At 40.2% G+C, this 20,255-nt stretch overlaps 1 protein-coding gene across 1 annotated transcript in view; it reads right to left on the reverse strand.

The window, feature by feature from the left end:
- Positions 1 to 20,255, reverse strand: part of LOC139761947 (organic cation transporter protein-like) — a 145,038-nt gene that overhangs the window by 72,377 nt on the left and 52,406 nt on the right. The window contains exon 2 of the mRNA XM_071686654.1: positions 1,921 to 2,395. Within this exon, the coding sequence (XP_071542755.1) occupies positions 1,921 to 2,161 (241 nt within the window). The 5' untranslated portion in view covers positions 2,162 to 2,395. The remainder of the gene's footprint in view (positions 1 to 1,920; positions 2,396 to 20,255) is intronic.

A 20,255-nucleotide genomic window follows, 5' to 3' on the forward strand; every position in this document is an offset into this window, starting at 1 on the left:
GAGAAACATATTCCAACATGTACAGGTCCAAGCTTAATGAGCTTAAAGTTGTTAAAGCCATTAAGTACAACAACAGGTTTAAAACTCTATCAACAAAATTTTCTGAGATTAAACCCTCAACCATTTTTGGTTTAATGATCAATCTATATTCAATGGCCACAAGCCGAACTACATATATAAAAGAGGAGACAAGTTAGATAGACAGAAAATTACCTCAGCGAAAGAGAACTGAAGATTTAAGTCAGGGGAGACTCCTCTAACTTGGTTGGTGGCGGGTCACCAGTGGGGTACGGAAGGCCCTGGGCCGTTACTTTTCATGATCCATCTATCATGACTTACCGAATGGACTAGGCTCATACTTGATTATGTAATAAAGGAATACAAGGCAATGCGAAGAGTCATAGATGACAATTGACATTTCACAAACAATGACTATAACGAATGACTATAACGAATTAGATAGAAGAGCGAAATTACTGAGAGGAAAACAGGAAGTCACGAAGGGAAGTGTGCAGTGACCACTCTTGCTCAGACATATTTCCTTATGGAGAGACGTAGGAAGTAAAGATGTCAAAACGCCTCTAGAGACTAGTTACTCCGATATCTAGCGAGAAACAAATACATGAAATGAGTTCATGGAAGTTGAGGAGATGAATCGAGTCACAGAGATGACATAGATTTAGATCCACTCGGGAAGTGTTGGTGAGAGTAACCTGGCCGCTGATGACTACGAACTGAAGCAGTTCAAGTGTGAACAACCATGAGTCAAGCTGAAAGAGAACACGACCCAGTGTATGCAGAGAAGCAGAAGGAACGGTTTTAACAGAGATCTTCCTCTGTATCATCCATCTATGAAGGAATATCTCCAGGTAAACAAATACAATGATATATACATCAAATGACAGATATTCCTTGACTTATAAGTATGAATCTTCGAACCTATATTCTAAGAACAATATTCAATTTTAAGAAGATCTCAAGATCTTCAGATTGATAACGCGACTAGATTGGCTCAGGAATGAGCAAATAGAGGACGATTCAGACGGTGTTGACACATGAAAAAATAAAAAAGCATCGAAGTTGCTCAGAAAAGTTCCAAGGCTGAACACATCAGGGACACGGACAGGCGGCTCAAGAACCTCATGGTAACTCACAGGAACACTGAAGGTGCAAGACAACTGACAAGCGTCATGATTAGCTGACCTCTGGTGAGCAATTGTTGCCTCGCGCAAAACTTAAGTGATATTAGGCAACCATGAGGGAAGCAAGAGAGAACAAGGAAGATGACCAGTAAATACATAGCCACCATTACCTGGAGTATGATCATCAAAATTGTAAACATATAGAATCATAGTAATGACAGTAATAATGATATTATGCATTATTGACATTTTTGACAACTGGAATTATGAAAATAACATTGCTACTGATACTGTCGATACTACTACTACACTGCTATTACTACTACTACTACTACTACTACTACTACTACTACTACTAATAATAATAATAATAATAATAATGATAATAATAATAATAATGATAATAATAATAATAATAATAATAATAATAATAATAATAATAATATTACTACTAATAATAATAATGATGATAATAATAATAATAATAATAATAATAATAATAATAATAATAATAATAATAATAATAATAATAATTATAATAATAATAATAATAATGATGATAGTAATAATAATGATAATAATAATAATGATAATAGGATGAAGAACAGGAGATCTACTAATGGAAGCAGAACAAGAACTCCAACGTCCAGGTCTGGATAACAGATCATTAACTCAGGGAAATGATGAAGAAACACTCTAGGTAAGGGGAAGAGAGGAGGTAGGAGGAGGAGGATGAGGAGGAGGAGGTAGCTGAGGAGACGAGGGAAGAAGAACTCACCTGCAGACAGGTTGTGGAAACAGGTGAAAATGCCGCAGTAGGAGACTATGACCAGAAGACGCCATTGCCAGGGGCCGTTGTCGCCCACCTGACGTAAGACAGCCTCGAACGCTTCGCTGCTGTTACTGGCCACTTCGTACACCTCATTCTTCTGCTTCAGGTCGCTGTTCTCCTGTCCCTTCAGGTCGTTCAACTTGCCGTTCTCGGCCAGTTCCAGCGTACCCTTCTCCTCCTCAGACATCTTAAAGGCCTAGAAGTTTCTCTCGACTTCGCAATGAAGGATAATGACCAAAGGACACGATCAATATTGCTATTGTTCAAGAGCAAAATCACCTTCTGTTACCTTAAATACATAAGTCTTTATTATGTTCAGGTACTAGCATTTGATCTGTCTTTAAGAGTTGGCAATGTTGAGTTTAATAGTGAATTCTTATCTTGGATTCCACAGGTTTTGATATTTGTTTTTTCTCCTGAGCTGCAAGTATGAATGAATAGATTTGAGAGATAAGTAAATGATCAGATAAACAGATATATGAATGAATGAATAAACACACACACACACACACACACACACACACACACACACACACACACACACATATTAGAGCCTATAATAGACAAATGATTGTCCAGTTACGTGTATTCGGATAGTCATAATGATTCTATTCTACTCCCCTACGAGCTTCTGTGATTCGTAACATACACCGCTCGTAATAGTCATCATTTTTACTGATATGATCAATCAGTAGATAATCTACAATGAAATTGCACTGCGCTTTACCCATAGTATTCAACAGGCCATATGAACACCAAGTGACAAATTAACTGACATAATTATTATTGACATAACTATCGTTATATACTTCAGTTTGTGCTTCATACAAGTAATAACAGTAAGAGATGACCCACCCTGCACAGCAACAGAGACTATATATATATATATATATATATATATATATATATATATGGGTTGGGCCATTCTTTCGTCTGTTTCCTTGCGCTACCTCGCTAACGCGGGAGACAGCTACAAAGCAAAATGAATAAATAGATAATGAATAAATAAATGAATATATATATATATATATATATATATATATATATATATATATATATATATATATATATATATATATTTTTTTTTTTTTTTTTCATACTATTCGCCATTTCCCGCGATAGCGAGGTAGCGTTAAGAACAGAGGACTGGGCCTTTGAGGGAATATCCTCACCTGGCCCTCTTCTCTGTTCCTTCTTTTGGAAAATTAAAAAAAAAAAAAAACGAGAGGGGAGGATTTCCAGCCCCCCGCTCCCTTCCCTTTTAGTCGCCTTCTACGACACGCAGGGAATACGTGGGAAGTATTCTTTCTCCCCTATCCCCAGGGATATATATATATATATATATATATATATATATATATATATATATATTATTATTTATTTATTTTGCTTTGTCGCTGTCTCCCGCGTTTGCGAGGTAGCGATATATATATATATATATATATATATATATATATATATATATATATATATATATATATATATATATATATATATATATATACATATATATATATATATATATATATATATATATATATATATATATATATATATATATATATATATATATGGGAGGGGATTGATTGAGAGGGTGAAAGCATGTACAGAGCATCAGATTGGGGAAGAGGAGTGTGGTTTCAGAAGTGGTAGAGGATGTGTGGATCAGGTGTTTGCTTTGAAGAATGTTTGTAACAAATACTTAGAAAAGCAAATGGATTTGTATGTAGCATTTATGGATCTGGAGAAGCCATATGACAGAGTTGATAGAGATGCTCTGTGGAAGGTATTAAGAATATATGGTGTGGGAGGCAAGTTGTTAGAAGCAGTGAAAAGTTTTTATCGAGGATGTAAGGCATGTGTACGTGTAGGAAGAGAGGAAAGTGATTGGTTCTCAGTGAATGTAGGTTTGCGGCAGGGGTGTGTGATGTCTCCATGGTTGTTTAATTTGTTTATGGATGGGGTTGTTAGGGAGGTGAATGCAAGAGTTTTGGAAAGAGGGGCAAGTATGCAGTCTGTTGTGGATGAGAGAGCTTGGGAAGTGATTCAGTAATTGTTCGCTGATGATACAGCGCTGGTGACTGATTCATGTGAGAAACTGCAGAAGCTGGTGACTGAGTTTGGTAAAGTGTGTGAAAGAAGAAAGTTAAGAGTAAATGTGAATAAGAGCAAGGTTATTAGGTACAATAGGGTTGAGGGTCAAGTCAATTGGGAGGTAAGTTTGAATAGAGAAAAACTGGAGGAAGTAAAGTGTTTTAGATATCTGGGAGTGGATCTGGCGGCGGATGGAACCATGGAAGCGGAAGTGAATCATAGGGTGGGGGCGGGGGCGAAAATCCTGGGAGCCTTGAAGAATGTTTGGAAGTCGAGAACATTATCTCGGAAAGCAAAAATGGGTATGTTTGAGGGAATAGTGGTTCCAACAATGTTGTATGGTTGCGAGGCGTGGGCTATGGATAGAGTTGTGCGCAGGAGGGTGGATGTGCTGGAAATGAGATGTTTGAGGACAATATGTGGTGTGAGGTGGTTTGATCGGGTAAGTAATGTAAGGGTAAGAGAGATGTGTGGAAATAAAAAGAGTGTGGTTGAGAGAGCAGAAGAGGGTGTTTTGAAATGGTTTGGTCACATGGAAAGAATGAGTGAGGAAAGATTGACCAAGAGGATATATGTGTCAGAGGTGGAGGGAACGAGGAGAAGTGGGAGACCAAATTGGAGGTGGAAAGATGGAGTGAAAAAGATTTTGAGTGATCGGGACCTGAACATGCAGGAGGGTGAAAGGCGTGCAAGGAATAGAGTGAATTGGAACGATGTGGTATACCGGGGTCGACTTGCTGTCAATGGATCGAACCAGGGCATGTGAAGCGTCAGGGGTAAACCATGGAAAGTTGTGTGGGGCCTGGATGTGGAAAGGGAGCTGTGGTTTCGGTGCATTATTACATGACAGCTAGAGACTGAGTGTGAACAAATGGGGCCTTTGTTGTCTTTTCCTAGCGCTACCTCGCACACATGAGGGGGGGAGGGGGTTGTTTTTCCATGTGTGGCGGGGTGGCGATGGGAACAAATAAAGGCAGACAGTATGAATTATGTACTTGTGTATATATATATATGTCTGTGTGTGTATCTATATGTGTACATTGAGATGTATAGGTATGTATATTTCCGTGTGTGGACGTGTATGTACATACATGTGTATGTGGGAGGGTTGGGCCATTCTTTCGTCTGTTTCCTTACGCTACCTCGCTAACGCGGGAGACAGCGACAAAGCAAAATAATAGAATATATATATATATATATATATATATATATATATATATATATATATATATATATATATATATATATATATATATATATATATGATGTGAGAAGGAGATGGAGTGAGTATTTTGAAGGTTTGTTGAATGTGTTTGATGATAGAGTGGCAGATATAGGGTGTTTTGGTCGAGGTGGTGTGCAAAGTGAGAGGGTTAGGGAAAATGATTTGGTAAACAGAGAAGAGGTAGTAAAAGCTTCGCGGAAGATGAAAGCCGGCAAGGCAGCAGGTTTGGATGGTATTGCAGTGGAATTTATTAAAAAAGGGGGTGACTGTATTATTGACTGGTTGGTAAGGTTATTTAATGTATGTATGACTCATGGTGAGGTGCCTGAGGATTGGCGGAATGCGTGCATAGTGCCATTGTACAAAGGCAAAGGGGAAAAGAGTGAGTGCTCAAATTTCAGAGGTATAAGTTTGTTGAGTATTCCTGGTAAATTATATGGGGGGGTATTGATTGAGAGGGTGAAGGCATGTACAGAGCATCAGATTTGGGAAGAGCAGTGTGGTTTCAGAAGTGGTAGAGGATGTGTGGATCAGGTGTTTGCTTTGAAGAATGTATGTGAGAAATACTTAGAAAAACAAATGGATATGTATGTAGCATTTATGGATCTGGAGAAGGCATATGACAGAGTTGATAGAGATGCTCTGTGGAAGGTATTAAGAATATATGGTGTGGGAGGCAAGTTGTTAGAAGCAGTGAAAAGTTTTTATCGAGGATGTAAGGCATGTGTACGAGTAGGAAGAGAGGAAAGTGATTGGTTCTCAGTGAATATAGGTTTGCGGCAGCGGTGTGTGATGTCTCAATGGTTGTTTAATTTGTTTATGGATGGGTTGTTAGGGAGGTGAATGCAAGAGTTTTGGAAAGAGGGGCAAGTATGAAGTCTGTTGGGGATGAGAGAGCTTGGGAAGTGAGTCAGTTGTTGTTCGCTGATGATACAGCGCTGGTGGCTGATTCATGTGAGAAACTGCAGAAGCTGGTGACTGAGTTTGGTAAAGTGTGTGAAAGAAGAAAGTTAAGAGTAAATGTGAATAAGAGCAAGGTAATTAGGTACAGTAGGGTTGAGGGTCAAGTCAATTGGGAGGTAAGTTTGAATGGAGAAAAACTGGAGGAAGTAAAGTGTTTTAGATATCTGGGAGTGGATCTAGCAGCGGATGGAACCATGGAAGCGGAAGTGGATCATAGGGTGGGGGAGGGGGCGAAAATCCTGGGAGCCTTGAAGAATGTGTGGAAGTCGAGAACATTATCTCGGAAAGCAAAAATGGGTATGTTTGAAGGAATAGTGGTTCCAACAATGTTGTATGGTTGCGAGGCGTGGGCTATGGATAGAGTGGTGCGCAGGAGGATGGATGTGCTGGAAATGAGATGTTTGAGGACAATGTGTGGTGTGAGGTGGTTTGATCGAGTAAGTAACGTACGGGTAAGAGAGATGTGTGGAAATAAAAAGAGCGTGGTTGAGAGAGCAGAAGAGGGTGTTTTGAAATGGTTTGGGCACATGGAGAGAATGAGTGAGGAAAGATTGACCAAGAGGATATATGTGTCGGAGGTGGAGGGAACGAGAGAAGTGGGAGACCAAATTGGAGGTGGAGAAGATGGAGTGAAAAAGATTTTGTGTGATCGGGGCCTGAACATGCAGGAGGGTGAAAGGAGGGCAAGGAATAGAATGAATTGGATCGATGTGGTATACCGGGGTTGACGTGCTGTCAGTGGATTGAATCAGGGCATGTGAAGCGTCTGGGGTAAACCATGGAAAACTGTGTAGGTATGTATATTTGCGTGTGTGGACGTATGTATATACATGTGTATGGGGGTGGGTTGGGCCATTTCTTTCGTCTGTTTCCTTGCGCTACCTCGCAAACGCGGGAGACAGCGGAAAATATATATATATATATATATATATATAATCACGCTAAGACGACGCAACTAGACGAGTATGTCTATCAGCAGTATATACTTGAATTACTGACCACATAGCACCTTCGTTTATCTTGAGGGGCTGTTGCTCGAACTTTTCTTCTATTCTATTAAATTCCCCTGGATCTCAGCAATTCTCAGGACCTTCCAAAAATACATCGATGTCTCAAAGTTTTCAACACTGTAGACCAACCGTTCTTCTATTAAACGATTGAGGCTACGCATATAGTCACGAAAATAGGACAGGAAATCAAGCAATGCGCGGCCTTGTTTAAAGATGTCCTTAACTGTACCTCTACAAGCCGACTATCTATCTTTAGAATATGTTTATCTACATTAACCTTCGAAGAAAAGCTTTATATAAGCAAATATAACAAATGATGTGACGACCTGATCACTTTAGATCAGGCCGGAGTGATTCGTTATTTACTTCATCGGTGAGATGGTCTATGGTCCAAGGTCGTTTATAAACACCACAGACTTGGCAAGAGAGACTAGGCGCTAGAGTCAACACCCTTCGACAGGCTAAGTTTGCTCATAAGCGGAGTAAGGCTATGAAGTAACAGTATGTAAGAGTAGTGAGTCGCACTTCGTTACCTGAAAAACTGGTTAAAAACATCAACGATAACTATGGCGGAAACTAAAATGATTATGATTGTAAAAGTTTTTGTAATAACTACGATGATCTTAATCCTACGTTCAATTACTACGATAAGAATTATACAAAGGAATACAAACAGAATCAGTCTACTGGGTCCTTTCGCAGCTGTATGTGACTGCGAAAGACACAAACATACAGATCAGTAAGGTAAGAGTTGAAAAACAAATGATTATCTTTGGGAGAAATTCCTTTAAACTTTATACGTAACTAAAGACGCGCAAATAACGTCATTCGTGGACTTGAAGGGACGCATATGTTCACGTCTACTACTGTGCTTCCAGCTACTATGATTGGTAAATTATTCCATACGGGCTTGTTAAAGAAAAGTTGTTTGCCACATTCGAAGTAAAACGGTAGCCCACGAGTTTGAATCCCTAATCAAGAACGAAACCAGACTGTCTTAAACAACAGCACAGATTGAGACTATCAAAGTCTTCGATAATTTTCAACACCTTTAGCAAACCACCGCTTAACCTCTTTTTTAATATAAACGATTAAGTCTGCTACCTGACTGTCATAGGATTTGTTTCTAAGTTTGGAAATCATGTTGGTAGCTCGTTGCTTTGCTCTCTTTATCCACTCCGTCTTTTCTCCAAGTAGGGCGACCAAAACTGAATATGATGTTCAAGGTGAGGACGCAACAGCAAACAGCGGAGTGAGGATTAGTTTTTTAAACTTAGATTCGAAAACCCTACTTATGAAGGGTATTTTCTTTTTCTGCTTCTATGAACTTTAGGTCATCCCGATAGATTTCTTAAGTTATCTTATGTATCTTATCAGCATTCATACTGTGGCTTGCCTTCTCATGTTTACTAGCGAGCTATAAACCGTCCACTTACCTTTCTCAAACATTACTTGCCATCTGTCAGCCTAGTTATAAGCTTGTGTGCTCCAGCTTATAACTATAGACCTGCAATGTCTGTTGCAGCTTTATTTATCAACTTGATAACATGTACAAATTTTGATACTTTATCAGTGCATAGGCATATATGGAAAAGAAAGCCAGCGCACACAACTTGTTACGTCTGACTACTATAAGGCTTGACCGTTCAATCACTCCTGTTTGTTTACGGCCACTCAACCAATTTTGTAAACTCTGAAACACTTCCAGCAAGACCATATGATTTAAATTCTTTTTGGTAACCTTTGATGCGCGACCAAATCGAATATTTTCTGAGAATCTAAAAAGATGACATCAACTACTTTACCTTAATCATACAAGTCAATGTATCACGAAAAAGAAATTGACTTATTAGAGATGAATGATTTCATCGAAAGCCTTGCAGGGAATCGTTGATGAAGTGGTGATCCTATTAATGGTTTATGATCCCGTCTTCTAGGCAGCGACTTGCTACCGCCAGTCCTCTGAAATTTTCCTGATGAAGCTGAACCTCTAAAGAGAGCGGTGAAGGACAATTTATAAACCATATATATATATATATATATATATATATATATATATATTTGTTTATTTTATTTATTTTGCTTTGTCACTGTCTCCCGCGTTTGCGAGGTAGCGCAAGGAAACAGACGAGAGAAATAGCCCAACCCAACCCCATACACATGTATATACATACACGTCCACACACGCAAATATACATACCTATACATCTCCATGTACACATATATATACACACACAGACATATACATATATACACATGTACATAATTCATACTGTCTGCCTTTATTTATTCCCATCGCCACCTCGCCACACATGGAATAACATCCCCCTCCCCCCTCATGTGAGCGAGGTAGCGCTAGGAAAAGACAACAAAGGCCCCATTTGTTCACACTCAGTCTCTAGCTGTCATGTAATAATGCCCGAAACCACAGCTCCCTTTCCACATCCAGGCCCCATATATATATATATATATATATATATATATATATATATATATATATATATATATATATATATATATATTTTCTTTTTTTTTTGCTTTGTCGCTGTCTCCCGCGTTTGCGAGGTAGCGCAAGGAAACAGACGAAAGAAATGGCCTAACCCACCCCCATACACATGTATATACATACGTCCACACACGCAAATATACATACCTACACAGCTTTCCATGGTTTACCCCAGACGCTTCACATGCCTTGATTCAATCCACTGACAGCACGTCAACCCCGGTATATATATATATATATATATATATATATATATATATATATATATATATATATATATATATATATATATATATATATATATATTATCCCTGGGGATAGGGGAGAAAGAATACTTCCCACGTATTTCCTACGTGTCGTAGAAGGCGACTAAAAGGGGAGGGAGCGGGGAGCTGGAAATCCTCCCCTCTCGCTTTTTCTTTTAATTTTCCAAAAGAAGGAACAGAGAAGGGGGCCAGGTGAGGATATTCCCTCAAAGGCCCAGTCCTCTGTTCTTAACGCTACCTCGCTAACGCGGGAAATGGCGAATAGTTTGAAAGAAAGAAAAGAAATATATGTATATATATATATATATATATATATATATATATATATATATATATATATATATATATATATATATATATATATATATATATATATATATATATATATATATATATATATATATATATATATATATATATATATATATATATATATATATATATATATATATATATATATATATGATCCCTGGGGATAGGGGATTAAGAGTACTTCCCACGTATTCCCTGCGTGTCGTAGAAGGCGACTAAAAGGGGAGGGAGCGGGGGGCTGGAAATCCTCCCCTCTCGGTTTTTTTTTAATTTTCCAAAAGAAGGAACAGAGAATTGGGCCAGGTGAGGGTATTCCCTCAAAGGCCCAGTCCTCTGTTCTTAACGCTACCTCGCTAATGCGGGAAATGGCGAATAGTTTGAAAGAAAGAAAAAGAAATATATATATATATATATATATATATATATATATATATATATATATATATATATATATATATATATATATATATACATAGAGAGAGAGAGAGAGAGAGAGAGAGAGAGAGAGAGAGAGAGAGAGAGAGAGAGAGAGAGGTATGAGGTGAGACCTGGCACTAATCTGTCCACGTGCGTTGCTGTCGTAACAAAGACTAATCGTGTGCCAAAGATTAAACTGTGCTCAGACCTCTGGTCGTGACGCCATACACTGCTTGTTTAACTGATGTGATAACCTGTGGGTACTGCCCGTACCAGTTACCTTCTGTCCAGCCAAATAGACTGTCTTACAAAGCCATATATTCTTGCAGTGCTCTCGCTCGCTACCATGGCACAAGCTGATTAGACTTTGAGGTGCATTACTAATACATTGTAACCTCGTAATTTTGGCTTACTATTTTAGTCGTAAGTCTTCTTGTGCATGGGCAATGCGGCGTTTATAGTAGCTATCTTAACTATGGATAATGTTTAGTCGTGGTCATATTAATCATGATAGGCACATACGTTACCTGGAGGATTCCCCAACCTACCAATAAAGCAGTCGTATGTCGTCACAGTGAAAGAATGATGTGTATTATGATGTAGGATCCTTACAACAGTAAGAGAGTACGATGCTCTACCGCCAGAAGTCGGAGACTCCGCTACATTACGTGTTTCGAATGACTATAAATGGGGAGAATACAGCACTACGAGGCTGAAGGAAAGGAAAGTCATGGCAAGATATACATATGTATGTATCAACATGAATAGTGTTGTAGAATATGAGGAAGACATTTTTTTTTCCCCTGAGTTTGAATATTAAACCCACACACCAACACTGGCCTGGCATCCCACAGAGGCCCCTCACCTCGGCAGCGAGCGTGGTGGGACCTGGTGCTGTCACATGACAAGCTATCTTTAGAATTTGCGGGACTACCGTCAAGTCACTGGTTTACCAAAACCATCTAATCGAAGGTCTTTGACCCATGACTATATATGCAGTGAGGGTGTGTATAGCTACAATGTTAGATAGAACACTTGAGGGTGTTCATAATTTTGCAACTGGTGAGTATAACCTGACGTTGTTAACCTTAATAGGTCTCAAGCTCGGGTACCTTAACATTCGTCAACAGTTGTGTGAACTAAAAAGGGAAAGGTGGATACAAGCCGTGTAAAGAGTCTGTGCCAGACGTACATCTGCTCAACCTGACAATAATAAAAATGTTTGGCTTCGTGAAAGTATCTCGGCCAATTACCCTTGAGCTGTTGACAACTATTGTAAATAACGTGCACAAGATAAGAAAACAAATGGGAACATCGGTGAAGGGGCAAGTGGAGAGTAACAACAGGTATTGATGAAGCAAGAAGGAGCCGGAGTGAGTATTTTGAAGGTTTGTTAAATGTGTTTGATGATAGAGTGCCACATATATGTTGTTTTGGTCGAGGTGTTGTTCAAATTGAGAAGGCCAGGGAGAAAGGTTTGATAAGCAGAGAAGAGGCAGTGATAGCTTTGTGGAAGATGAAAACCAGCAAGGCGGCAGGTTTGGATGGTATTGTAGTGGAATTTATCAAAAAAGGGGTGACTGCTGTTGACTGGTTGGTAAGGATACACAATATATGTATGGTTCATGGTGAAGTGCCTGAGGATTGGCGGAATGCATGCATAGTGCTATTGTACAAAGACAAAGTGGATAAAGGTGAGGGTTCAAACTACAGAGGCAAAAGTTTGTTGAGTATTCCTGGGAAATTATATGGGAGGGTGAAGGTATGTACAGAGCATCAGATTGGGGAAGACCAATGTGGTTTCAGAAGTGGTAAAGGATGTATGGATCAGGTGTTTGCTTTGAAGAATGAATGTGAGAAACACTTAGAAATGCAGATGGATTTTTATGTAGCATTTATGAATCTGGAAATGGCATATGATAGGGATGATAGCGATGCTTTGTGGAAGGATTTTAAGAGTATACGGTGTGGGAAGTAAGTTGCTAGAAGCAGTGAAAAGTATTTACCACGAATGTAAGGCATTTGTACGAGTGGGAAGAGAGGAGAGTGATTGGTTCCCAGTGAATGTCGGTTTGCGGCAGGTGTGTGTGATGTCCCCATGATTGTTTAATTTGTTTATGGATAGGGTGCTTAGGGAGGTAAATGTAAGAGTTTTGGAGAGAGGGGCAAGTATGCAGTCTGGTGTGGATGAAAGGGCTTGGGAAGTTCGCCGATGACACAGCTCTAGCGGCTGATTCGTGTGTAAGATTGCAGAGGTGGGTGACTGAGTTTGGAAAAGTGAGTGAAAGGAGAAAGTTGAGAGTAAATGTGAGTAAAAGCAAGGTTATTTGTTTCAGTACAGTTAAGGGACAAGGTAACTGGGATGTAAGTTTGAATGGAGAAAGACTGGAGGAAGTGAAGTGTTTTAGATATTTGGGGGTGGACTTAGCAGCGGATGGAACCATGTGAGTCACAGGGTGGGGGAGGGGGCGAGGGTTCTGGAAGCGATGAAGAATGTGTGGGAGAGAACGTTTTCTCGGAGAGCAAAATCAGATATGTCTGAAGGATTGTAGTTCCAACAATTTCATATGGTTGTGAGGCATGGTCTATAGACAGGGTTGTACGGAGGACGGTGGATGTGTTGGAAATGAAATGTTTGAGGACAAAATGTGGTGTGAGGTGGTGTGATCGAGTAAGTAATGAAAGGGTAAAAGAGATGTGTGGTAATAAAAAGAATATGGTTGAGAGAGCAGAAGAAGGTGTGTTGAAATGGTTTGGACATGTGGAGAGAATGAGTGTGTAAAGATTGACAAAGAGGATATATGTGTGAAGGTAAAGGGAACAAGGAGAAGCAGGAGACCTAACTGGAGGTGGAAGGATGGATTGTAAAGGATTTTGAGCGATCAGGGCCTGAACACACTGGAGGGTGAAAGGCGTGCAGAGAATAGAGTGAATTGGCACGATGTGGGATACCGTGGTCAACGTGCTGTCAGTGGGTTGAATATGGGCATGTGAAGCGTCTGGGGTGAACCATGGAAAGATCTGTGGGACCTGGATGTGGATAGGGAGCCGTGGTTTCAGTGCATTACATTTGACATTTAGAGAATGAGTGTCAACGAATTTGGCCTTTTTTTGTCTGTTTTCCTGGCGCTGCCTTGCTGAAGTGGAGGGTAGCGACACCTATTTCCTGTGTGGCGACTTAGCGATAGGAATGGATGAAGGAAAGCAAGTATGAATATGTACATGTGTATGTATGTATATGTCTGTGTGTGTGTATGTATATGCAGGTATATGTTGATATGTATATGTATGTATATGTGAGTGTATGGACGTTTATGCGTGTGTATATGAATCGATGGGCCATACTTCGTTTGTTTCCTGGCGCTACCACGCTGATGCGGGAAACAGGGATTAAGTATAATTAATAATATATATATATATATATATATATATATATATATATATATATATATATATATATATATATATATTTTTTTTTATACTTTGTCGCTGTCTCCCGCGTTTGCGAGGTAGCGCAAGGAAACAGACGAAAGAAATGGCCCCCCCCCCATACACATGTATATACATACGTCCACACACGCAAATATACATACCTACACAGCTTTCCATGGTTTACCCCAGACGCTTCACATGCCTTGATTCAATCCACTGACAGCACGTCAGCCCCGGTATACCACATCGCTCCAATTCACTCTATTCCTTGCCCTCCTTTCACCCTCCTGCATGTTCAGGCCCCGATCACACAAAATCTTTTTCACTCCATCTTTCCACCTCCAATTTGGTCTCCCTCTTCTCCTTGTTCCCTCCACCTCCGACACATATATCCTCTTGGTCAATCTTTCCTCACTCATCCTCTCCATGTGCCCAAACCACTTCAAAACACCCTCTTCTGCTCTCTCAACCACGCTCTTTTTATTTCCACACATCTCTCTTACCCTTACGTTACTCACTCGATCAAACCACCTCACACCACACATTGTCCTCAAACATCTCATTTCCAGCACATCCATCCTCCTGCGCACAACTCTATCCATAGCCCACGCCTCGCAACCATACAACATTGTTGGAACCACTATTCCTTCAAACATACCCATTTTTGCTTTCCGAGATAATGTTCTCGACTTCCACACATTCTTCAAGGCCCCCAGAATTTTCGCCCCCTCCCCCACCCTATGATCCACTTCCGCTTCCATGGTTCCATCCGCTGCCAGATCCACTCCCAGATATCTAAAACATTTCACTTCCTCCAGTTTTTCTCCATTCAAACTCACCTCCCAATTGACTTGACCCTCAACCCTACTGTACCTAATAACCTTGCTCTTATTCACATTTACTCTTAACTTTCTTCTTCCACACACTTTACCAAACTCAGTCACTAGCTTCTGCAGTTTCACACATGAATCAGCCACCAGCGCTGTGTCATCAGCGAACAACAACTGACTCACTTCCCAAGCTCTCTCATCCCCAACAGACTTCATACTTGCCCCTCTTTCCAAAACTCTTGCATTTACCTCCCTAACAACCCCATACATAAACAAATTAAACAACCATGGAGACATCACACACCCCTGCCGCAAACCTACATTCACTGAGAACCAATCACTTTCCTCTCTTCCTACACGTACACATGCCTTACATCCTCGATAAAAACATTTCACTGCTTCTAACAACTTTCCTCCCACACCATATATTCTTAATACCTTCCACAGAGCATCTCTCTCTCTCTCTCTCTCTCTCTCTCTCTCTCTCTCTCTCTCTCTCTCTCTCTCTCTCTCTCTCTCTCTCTCTCTCTCTCTATATATATATATATATATATATATATATTTCTTCTTTCTTTCAAACTATTCGCCATTTCCCGCGTTAGCGAGGTAGCGTTAAGAACAGAGGACTGGGCCTTTTAGGGAATATCCTCACCTGGCCCCCTTCTCTGTTCCTTCTTTTGGAAAACTAAAAAAAAAATAATGAGAGGGGAGGATTTCCAGGCCCCCGCTCCCTCCCCTTTTAGTCGCCTTCTACGACACGCAGGGAACACGTGGGAAGTATCCCCAGGGATAGGGGAGAAAAAATACTTATATATATATATATATATATATATATATATATATATATATATATATATATATATATATATATATATATATATATATATATATATATATATATATATATATATATATATATATATATATATATATATATATATATATATATTATCCCTGGGGATAGGGGAGAAAGAATACTTCCCACGTATTCCCTGCGTGTGTAGAAGGCGACTAAAAGGGGAGGTAGCGGGGGGGCTGGAAATCCTCCCCTCTCGTTTTTTTTTTTTAATTTTCCAAAAGAAGGAACGGAGAAGGGGCCAGTTGAGGATATTCCCTCAAAGGCCCAGTCCTCTGTTCTTAACGCTACCTCGCTAGCACGGGAAATGGAGAATAGTTTGTGGTTTCAGAAGTGGTAGAGGATGTGTGGATCAGGTGTTTGCTTTGAAGAATGTATGTGAGAAATACTTAGAAAAGCAAATAGATTTGTATGTAGCATTTATTTATCTGGAGAAGGCATATGACAGAGTTGATAGAGATGCTCTGTGGAAGGTATTAAGAATATATGGCGTGGAAGAAAAGTTGTTAGAAGCAGTGAAAAGTTTTTATCGAGGAAGTAAGGCATGTGTACGTGTAGGAAGAGAGGAAAGTGATTGGTTCTCAGTGAATGTAGGTTTGCGGCAGGGGTGTGTGATGTCTCCATGGTTGTTTAATTTGTTTATGGATGGGGTTGTTAGGGAGGTGAATGCAAGAGTTTTGGAAAGAGGGGCAAGTATGAAGTCTGTTGTGGATGAGAGAGCTTGGGAAGTGAGTCAGTTGTTGTTCGCTGATGATACAGTGCTGGTGGCTTATTCATGTGAGAAACTACAGAAGCTGGTGACTGAGTTTGGTAAAGTGTGTGAAGAAGAAGTTAAGAGTAAATGTGAATAAGAGTAAGGTTGATAGGTACAGTAGGGTTGAGGGTCAAGTCAACTGGGAGGTGAGTTTGAATGGAGAAAAACTGGAGGAAGTAAAGTGTTTTAGATATCTGGGAGTGGATCTGTCAGCAGTTTGAACCATGGAAGCGGAAGTGAATCATAGGGTGGGGGAGGGGGCGAAAATCCTGGGAACCTTGAAGAATGTGTGGAAGTCGAGAACATTATCTCGGAAAGCAAAAATGGGTATGTTTGAGGGAATAGTGGTTCCAACAATGTTGTATGGTTGCAAGGCGTGGGCTATGGATAGAGTTGTGCGCAGGAGGGTGGATGTGCTGGAAATGAGATGTTTGAGGACAATGTGTGGTGTGAGGTGGTTTGATCGAGTAAGTAATGTAAGGGTAAGAGAGAGGTGTGGAAATAAAAAGAGCGTGGTTGAGAGAGCAGAAGAGGGTGTTTTGAAATGGTTTGGGCACATGGAGAGAATGAGTGAGGAGAGATTGACCAAGAGGATATATGTGTCGGAGGTGGAGGGAACGAGGAGAAGTGGGAGACCAAATTGGAGGTGGAAAGATGGAGTGAAAAAGATTTTGAGTGATCGGGGCCTGAACATGCAGGAGGGTGAAAGGCGGGCAAGGAATAGAGTGAAGTGGATCGATGTGGTATACCGGGGTCGACGTGCTGTCAATGTCAATATATATATATATATATATATATATATATATATATATATATATATATATATATATATATATATATATATATATATTTTTTTTTTTTTTATTTTTCTTATTTTGCTTTGTAGCTGTCTCCCGCGTTAGCGAGGTAGCGCAAGGAAACTGACGAAAGAATGGCCCAACCCACCCACATACACATGTATATACATACACGTCCACACACTCAAATATACATACCTATACACCTCAATGTATACATATATATATACACACACTGACATATACATATATACACATGTACATAATTCATACTGTCTGCCTTTATTTATTCCCATCGCCACCTCGCCACACATGGAATAACAACCCCGTCACCCCTCATGTGTGCGAGGTAGCGCTAGGAAAAGACGACAAAAGCCACATTAGTTGACACTCAGTCTATAGCTGTCATGTAATAATGCACCGAAACCACCGCTCCCTTTCCACATTCAGGCCCCACACAACTTTCCATGGTTTAATCCAGACGATTCACATGCTCTGAATCAATCCATTGACAGCACGTCGACCCCGGTATACCACATCGTTCCAATTCACTCTATTCCTTGCATGCCTTTCACCCTCCTGCATGTTCAGGCCCTGATCACTCAAAAACTTTTTCACTCCATCTTTCCACCTCCAATTTGGTCTCCCACTTCTCCTCATTCCCTCCACCTCTGACACATATATCCTCTTGGTCAATCTTTCCTCACTCATTCCCTCTATGTGACCAAACCACTTCAAAACACCCTCTTCTGCTCTCTCAAGCACACTCTTTTTATTACCACACATCTCTCTCACCCTATTATTACTTACTCGATCAAATCATCTCACACCACACATTGTCCTCAAACATCTCATTTCCAGCACATCCACCCTCCTCTGCACAGCTCTATCCATAGCCCATGCCTCGCAACCATATAACTTTGTTGGAACCACAATTCTTTCAAACATACCCAATTTTGCTTTCCGAGATAATGTTCTCGACTTCCACACATTTTTCAACGCTCCCAGAACTTTCGCTCCCTCTCCCACTCTATGATTCACTTCTGCTTCCATGGTTCCATCCGCTGCCAGATCCACTCCCAGATATCTAAAACACTTCACTTACTCTAGTTTTTCTCCATTCAAACTTACCGCCCAATTGACTTGACCCTCAACTCTACTGTACCTAATAACCTTGCTCTTATTCACATTTACTCTTAACTTTCTTCTTTCGCACACTCTACCAAACTCAGTCACCAGCTTCTGCAGTTTCTCACACGAATCAGCTATCAGCGCTGTATCATCAGCAAAAAACAACTGAGTCACTTCCCAAGCTCTTTCATCCACAACTGACTGCATACTTGCCCCTCTTCCCAAAACTCTTGCATTCACCTCCCTAACAACCCCATCCATAAACAAATCAAACAACCATGGAGACATTACACATCCTGCCGCAAACGTACATTCGTTGAGAACCAATCACTTTTCTCTCTTCCTACACGTACACTTGCCCTACATCCTCGATATAAACTTTTCACTGCTTCTAACAACTTGCCTCCCACACCATATATTCTTAGTACCTTCCACAGAGCATCTCTATTAACCCTATCATATGCCTTCTCCAGATCTATGAATGCTACATACAAATCCATTTGCTTTTCTTAGTATCTCTCCCATACATTCTTCAAAGCAAACACCTGATCCACACATCCTCTACCACTTCTGAAACCACACTGATGCTCTGGACATGCCTTCACCCTCTCATTCAATACCCTCCCATATAATTTCCCAGGAATACTCAACAAACTTATACGACTGTAATTTGAGCACTCACTTCTATCCCCTTTGCCTTTGTACAATGGCACTATGCAAGCATACCGCCAATCCTCAGGCACCTCACCATGAAATATACATACATTAAATAACCTTACCAACCAGTCAACAATAAAGTCACTCCCTTTTTTAATAAATTCCACTGCAATACCATTCAAACCTGCTGCCTTGCCGGCTTTCATCTTCCGCAAAGCTTTTACTACCTCTTCGCTGTTTACCAAATCATTTTCCCTAACACTCTAACTTTGCACACCACCTCGACCAAAACACCCTATATCTACTACTCTATCATCAAACACATTCAAGAAATTTTCTAAACACTCACTCCATCTCCTTCTTACATCACCACTGCTTGTTATCGCCTCCCCATTAGCCCCTTCACTGAAGTTCCCATTTGTTCCCTTGTCTTACGCACTTTATTTACCTCCTTCCAAAACATCTTTTTATTTTCATTAGAATTTAATGATACTCTCTCACCCCAACTCTCATTTGCCCTCTTTTTCACCTCTTGCACCTTTCTCTTGACCTCCTGCCTCTTTGTTTTATACATCTCCCAGTCATTTGCATTATTTCCCTGCAAAAATTATCCAAATGCCTCTCTCTTCTCTTTCACTAATAATCTTACTTCTTCATCCCACCACTCATTACCCTTTCTAATCTGCCCACCTCCCACGCTTCTCATGCCACAAGCATCTTTTGCGCAAGCCATCACTGCTTCCCTAAATACATCCCATTCCTCCCCTACTCCCTTTACCTCCTCTGTTCTCACCTTTTCCCATACTGTACTCAGTCTCTCCTGGTTTTTCCTCACACAAGTCTCATTCCCAAGCTCACTTACTCTCACCACTCTCTTTACCCCAACATTCTCTCTTCTTTTCTGAAAACCTCTACAAATCTTCACCTTCGCCTCCGGAAAATAATGATCAGACATCCCTCCAGTTGCACCTCTCAGCACATTAACATCCAAAGTCTCTTTTTCGCGCGCCTATCAATTAACACGTAATCCA

This window comes from Panulirus ornatus, chromosome 42, assembly GCF_036320965.1.
Source record: "Panulirus ornatus isolate Po-2019 chromosome 42, ASM3632096v1, whole genome shotgun sequence".
Classification (NCBI taxonomy): Eukaryota; Metazoa; Arthropoda; class Malacostraca; order Decapoda; family Palinuridae; genus Panulirus; species Panulirus ornatus.